This window comes from Populus nigra, chromosome 4, assembly GCF_951802175.1.
Source record: "Populus nigra chromosome 4, ddPopNigr1.1, whole genome shotgun sequence".
NCBI lineage: Eukaryota > Viridiplantae > Streptophyta > Magnoliopsida > Malpighiales > Salicaceae > Populus > Populus nigra.
The window spans coordinates 16,208,895-16,215,618 of NC_084855.1; the positions used below are offsets into that span (position 1 = coordinate 16,208,895).

Sequence of the window (6,724 nt, forward strand, 5' to 3'; positions counted from 1 at the left end):
ATTAAAGGATCTCCATTATTGCCAGCCATCATAATCTTAATTCACCCATTATTTTTTTTTAATGTAAACATTCGAATGAATTTATATATATCTCGACTAATTTTACGTATTTTAAAATTAATAATTATATAAATTTTTAATAACTCTAAAATTTATAAGATTCAAACTAATAATTTTTTAAAAATAAATATAAAATAGGATAAATTTCTTGATATTCTATTTCATTCTATCTTCAAAGGTAACGGTCACGGAGTTACCACAACCATGGAGTTTCAAATGTGAAGCCTTTTTTTATTCAAATTTTAATTAGAACTAATTTCAAGAGGTTTTTAAGAGTAGAGTTTAAAATCAGTAAAAAAAGCAATTGCTGCCGTGATGGTGTTTTGAGCATTGGTGTAGGGCGTATATTTGGCATTGAGAATATATTAAAAATGATTTTTCTTATTTTTTTAAATTCTTATATTAAAATCACCTAAGAAATCTAAAAACTAGTAATTTTAATTTATTTTTAAATCAAAAACATTCTGAACGCACGCGCTGGGAAAAAAGCACCTGAAGCACGTTGGCTGGGATGGTATACTGGAGAAGCCACGAGGTTCGGAGACAGGTACGGGGGGAGAAGTAGCTTAGGAGAAACGGAGTGGGCAGACAGAGAGAGAGAGAGAGAGAGAGAGAGAGAGAGAGAGAGTATACTGAAATGAATACTACTGATGCTATATATGAAGCAAAGTCATAAAAAGGAAGAGATAATTTATTAGCTTTTCTAGGTAGAAGAAGGAAGAAAGAGAAAAGGCAAAAGCTCATGGAGAATGAATGTGATATATCTCTAGATGTTCTAGCATCAAACTAACTTCCTAAGAAGATAAAAATATCCTCCTCCCTTCCTCTTCCATCTCTCTCTCTTCTCCGATTTTCCTTTTTCAATTTGTTTTAGCTCCAACAGGCTCAAATTGAGATATTTTGATGGTGGAATTGTGAGAGAAGGAGGCGGAAATATATAGTACGTTGCGGGGATTTCTTACGACATGGCTGTTGAAGGAGGAGCATTGTCGTTTTCAGTGGTGTCGGTCGTGGAGGATGTGCTGCAACAGCATGGCAATAGACTCAGAGATCTTGATTTGGACTCTAGAAAAGCTGAAGAAGCCGGTACCTTTTATTTCTTCTTTTTGTTTCCTTCTATGTTTCCCTTGCAACAGAATAGTTGCTTTCCTCTGAATTGTCTACGAGAAGCGTTAATTTTATTGAGATTTTGCTTATGGTAGCATCAAGAAGGTATGAAGCTGCGGGGTGGTTGAGAAAGATGGTAGGAGTGGTAGCAGGTAAGGATTTGCCAGCAGAGCCATCTGAAGAAGAGTTTAGGCTTGGATTGAGAAGTGGAATCATTCTCTGCAATGCTCTCAATAAGGTTCAACCTGGAGCTGTGCCTAAGGTATATTTTATTTTATTTATACCGCTAGTATTATTACTTTTAATTGATTCTATCTATTGGATGATGGTGATTAATTTAATTAATTATATTTTAGGTTGTGGAGAGTCCCTGTGATGCTGCTCTTATACCTGATGGAGCTGCATTATCAGCATTTCAGTACTTTGAAAATGTTAGGAATTTTCTTGTAGCTGTACAAGAAATGGGGATTCCTAATTTTGAGGCATCTGATCTGGAACAAGTATGTATTGCAATTTCAATTCTGATTTTACTATATGCAAAAGATGCTTGGAATTAGATAAGAGCTTCATTTGTCTAACTCTTGTTGTATTTCTAGGGAGGAAAATCTGCAAGGGTTGTGAATACTGTTTTGGCACTGAAATCATACAATGAGTGGAAACAGACTGGTGGAAATGGGATTTGGAAATTTGGTGGAAATGTAAAACCTACAGTGTCAGCAAAGTCTTTTGTAAGGAAAAACTCGGAACCATTCATGAATTACTTATCCAGAAACTTGTCAATGAATGAAAAATCTTTCAACACTCTGTCCAGTGATCTTGAAAACTCTAATAAAATGGTTGGTAAGCTTAACTGTTTTAAATTTGAGCTTTTGCTTGCTCCGACAGTTTGAACTTCAGATTTATGTCTTCTAAATTTTTATCTCTTTCCTCGTTTTTTAGCCTGGGTCTGGTTCTTTGAGTATGCTTGTTCGTGCTGTTTTGTTGGATAAGAAGCCTGAAGAAGTTCCAACAGTAAGAATATACGCACCCACTGCTACTGGTTATTTTCTCGGGCATTATTAGAAGCAAATTTGCATTGGCATTATATTAACATTCTGTGAAATCCATACTCAGATTCTGAGGCTGCCAACTTCCCCAGTATTGAATGATTGCTTGCTGATATGTTGATCACATTTCCACAATTTCAAAATCTTAATTCCCTAATTTTTTGAGCTCAAATACTAGCACTCCTTAGAATCTTCTGGTACCGCTGATTATATTGCTTCTAACTTCGATTCTACATGCCTTTTGCTTGCAATAGTTAGTCGAATCAGTGCTCAGTAAGGTTGTGGAGGAATTTGAGAATCGCATGGCAAGCCAATATGATATGGTAGGCCAGCCGATCATTGAACACGAATAAGTTTACAGAAGATAATTAGTTCATTTCTAATTGTGCAACTATTTTTTTATCCTACTCTGCTGTAAATTATAGGTAAAGGCAGCTCCTAAAGAAATGACCATCTCTCAGGGCAACAGGTTTTTGCTGAAATCTGCATGTGGTGATAAAAGGGTAAATCTCTTAATCTTCATCCACTGAATAGCAAAAAGCCTCCTAAGTCCAACAGATATATTAAGACAATGAAAACATACTACCACTGTGAAGCTTATGATGCTTATAATTGTATGATAATCACTAAAGAGTTTCTTGTCTGTTGCTGAAATCCTGCAGACTGAAGAAAAAAATGTCAGAGTGATGAAGAAAGAGGAATGTTTTCATAAAAACCTAATTGATGATGAAGAATTAAAAAATAAAACGCAGAAACAGCAAATTATCTTTAGTCATCAGCAAAGAGATATCCAGGTACGCCTACTAGTAATTTCTTCTCCATTTTCTTTCTTGGATTAACGAAGTATAGTTCTCGTGCTAATTATTCCTTGCTGCAGGAATTAAAAAACACACTCCGTACAACAAAAGCTGGTATGCATTTTATGCAAATGAAATTTCATGAGGAGTTTAACAGTCTTGGTAAGTACGCAAAAAAGAAATTTGAGTTTTTTGTTTCGTTATCTACAAACTTCTCTTTTTTGGGGTGGGGATGGCCGTGAGGGGAGCAGAGTTGGTTAAGTGTTCTTTCTATCTAAGGTTTGAGTCCATATCTTTTTCTACGTAGGCATGCACATCCATGGTCTAGCTCATGCTGCTTCAGGCTACCATAAGGTTCTTGAAGAAAATCGCAAGCTATATAATCAAGTGCAGGACCTCAAAGGTAAGTTACTGTTGTCTGCAAGGGACTAGGAATCATGTTTTTTCTATCTTGTGTACCCATGCCCTTCGTTTTATTTTTGTCCAGGAAGTATTCGGGTATATTGTCGAGTGAGACCATTTTTGTCTGGACAATCAAACTATATGAGCACAGTGGATCACATAGAAGATGGGAATATTACAATTAGCACCGCATCAAAACATGGGAAAGGATGCAAGTCCTTTAGCTTCAATAAAGTATTTGGACCATTGGCTACCCAAGGTCAGTTGGTTCTTAATTTGGAATTTGGTCTGATTAATGCTAATTGACACTACTTTTTACGCTTACTCTCACTGAATTGCAGCCGAGGTCTTCTCTGATATGCAGCCACTAATTCGATCCGTTCTTGATGGCTACAATGTTTGTATATTTGCATATGGTCAAACAGGATCGGGAAAAACTTACACCATGGTAAAACTAAAGTTAGATACATCTGTGAAAGTAGAAAAACTGTTTTTGCTGTTGTTCATTACTAAAATATGCAAAATTTCTGAACTTCATCATTCATGTTTCCAGACAGGACCCAAAGATCTCACAGATAAAAACCAAGGGGTGAATTATAGGGCATTGGGCGATTTGTTTCTTCTTGCAGAACAAAGGAAAGACACCTTCTGCTACAATGTCGCTGTACAAATGATAGAGATTTACAATGAGCAAGTCAGGGATCTCCTTGTTACTGATGGAAGTAACAAAAGATATCCTTTACAAAGTTTGTTTTCTGGTTAAGCGCTAGTTAAGAACTGGATTGCATGAGCAGCTACTACTATAGCCAAAACTACTTAATAAGGAAATAAGAAGTCATTCGGACATTTGTTTTCTATAGAGGGTTAAGAGTAGAATTGTCCATCCTTAATTGTTGACACGTTAGAAATTCGTAACAGTTCTCACACAGGTCTGAATGTACCAGATGCAAACATCATTCCTGTGTCATCAACATGTGATGTTATTGATCTGATGTACCTTGGACATAAGAATCGTGCAGTGGGTGCAACAGCCCTAAATGATCGCAGCAGTCGCTCGCATAGGTGACTTCTTGTTCTTTTGCATATTTCAGTTTGTAATGTCTCCTAGCAGTGCCTTGTAGTGTGGATGGCTTGTACTTTATATTTTTGTGAACTGCAGTTGCTTGACTGTCCATGTTCAAGGAAGAGACTTGACATCTGGAACTATTCTCCGTGGCTGTATGCATCTGGTTGATTTGGCTGGGAGCGAGAGAGTAAACAAATCTGAAGTGACAGGAGACAGACTAATAGAAGCAAAGCACATTAACAAATCCCTATCAGCTCTGGGTGATGTCATCGCTTCCCTTGCCCAAAAGAATCCACATGTCCCTTACAGAAATAGCAAACTTACACAACTGCTCCAAGACTCACTTGGTATGGTCAAAGTAAACACATTTTTCAATCTACCGTCTTTCTGTTCCTTTCTCCTCAAGAAAATGATTGTGGCTTCGGAATGAAATTCTTCTTTCAGGAGGGCAGGCCAAGACACTGATGTTTGTTCACATTAGCCCCGAACCTGATGCACTAGGAGAAACAATAAGCACTCTGAAATTTGCTGAGCGGGTAGCCACGGTGGAACTTGGTGCAGCTCAGGTGAACAAGGACAGTGCAGATGTTAAAGAACTCAAAGAACAAGTATTACTTTCTTTTTCTCCTTTCTACTTTCGATATAACATTTTTATCTTAATCATTCAACACAAATTAATGTACTCTATATGAAAATCGTTCATCCCCGTAGATTGCTAGCCTAAAGGCAGCATTAGCAAAAAAAGAGAGAGAACCCGAACACAGAAGAAAAGAAAGTGAATCATCACCATTCAATTCTAACCATCGGCTCGGGGATGCAAATGACAGCAATGCCTTCCGCCAACCCATGGGGGATGTGGGCAACATAGAGGTGAGCCTTGCTTTCCAATCATGATTGGTAAAGATATTTCTTAAATCAAGCGATTACACCATGGAGACAGCCGAATATATCACTTTGTTTTATTTGGCATGGAATCTAAAACAGCATCAAATATTTGAGTCTTTAGAATTTATAAAATTTATGAGCAAGAAGAAGTTCAACCTTTGAATAAGATTGGGGGTTAAATGTATAAAAGATAATTGATCATCGAAAGTAATGCTTCCTCTACTAAGCTCTAGGATTGATTCCCTTCTTTTTCTTCATCTTTATACTCATTCAGTTAATTTGGTTCCTGTAAATTGATGTGCTGCTGCTTCAGGTTCACACAAAGTCTGCTCCGAGACAGAAGAGACAAAGCTTCGATCTTGATGAGATATTAGCAAACTCGCCTCCATGGCCTCCGGTCATTAGCCCTGGTCAAAAGTATGCGGAGGATGAGAAGGAAATGGGCTCAGGCGAGTGGGTAGATAAGGTCATGGTGAACAAGCAAGATGCTGTAAACAGAGTAGAAAAGTCTCTAGGATGTTGGGATGCAGAAAATGGCAATTTGCCTGATGCCTTTTACCAGAAGTATCTTTCAGACTCCTCAAAAATTTACCCAGAACAATCCTATAATATGTTCGCGGGTAACAACCAGATCAACCTTGCTAATAATGATGACATGGACGATATTGATGCTGCCACCAGTGATTCATCAGAACCTGATTTGCTCTGGCAATTCAATCAGTCCAAGTTCACTGGTATAACAAATGGGATTGATTCAAAAACTAGCAAAGCAATTTCAAAAGCAGCGAGGAATCCAGAGTCGAGGTACTGTAGATGTGATTTGGTGTTGGTCAAATCCTATCTATTAATTCATTTTCGCAAGTTTCTCTTACAAGTTTCAACTTTTGCAGCAAGAACTTGAATCCCTCGCTAGGCCCTTCACCGTCACGAAAGTCGGGAAATGGAGTTGGAGTTCCCCCGCAACAGAATAGAAGGCAGGCCGCTCCAGTTGACGGGAAACGCAAGAATGCAAGTAGGAAGTAGGAAAGTTAGCCGTGCTGAGGGGGGAATTGCAGATTGTTTTTCCTTGTATATTTCTTTGATTTTTTTTTTCCCCTGAGCGAAGAAGGAAGGTTTTAATTTTTTCCTCTGTATTGTTTATAATATAGTTAATGCAGCAATAATTCCAGTTGCTTGTTGCGATCCTTCGGCGAGCCCACCAGATGTGTGTCCTGCTGACCTGCTTGGATTTGATGAGAGATCTTTTCTTTTTTTTTCTTTTTTCTTTTTTCTTTTTTTTTATTCTATATCACCACAGATATTCTTCATGTGAAATATTGTGAGCTCAGAATCGATTTCAGTGATAAGAATTTTCATTCTAA

The 6,724-nt window shown here is 37.6% G+C and overlaps 1 protein-coding gene across 1 annotated transcript; it reads left to right on the top strand.

Annotated features, from left to right (window-relative positions):
• Window positions 1-749: 749 nt before the first annotated feature.
• On the top strand, window positions 750-6,724 carry LOC133692279 (kinesin-like protein KIN-14I). Its single transcript, XM_062113112.1, has 19 exons — window positions 750-1,146; window positions 1,263-1,429; window positions 1,524-1,667; window positions 1,764-2,003; window positions 2,107-2,178; window positions 2,468-2,536; window positions 2,639-2,716; window positions 2,876-3,007; window positions 3,091-3,172; window positions 3,318-3,413; window positions 3,498-3,671; window positions 3,754-3,860; window positions 3,966-4,144; window positions 4,313-4,474; window positions 4,572-4,825; window positions 4,923-5,086; window positions 5,190-5,348; window positions 5,677-6,167; window positions 6,254-6,724. Exons 1-19 carry the CDS (start codon window positions 1,026-1,028, stop codon window positions 6,384-6,386), a joined length of 3,024 nt encoding a protein of 1,007 aa, XP_061969096.1. The 5' UTR covers window positions 750-1,025; the 3' UTR covers window positions 6,387-6,724.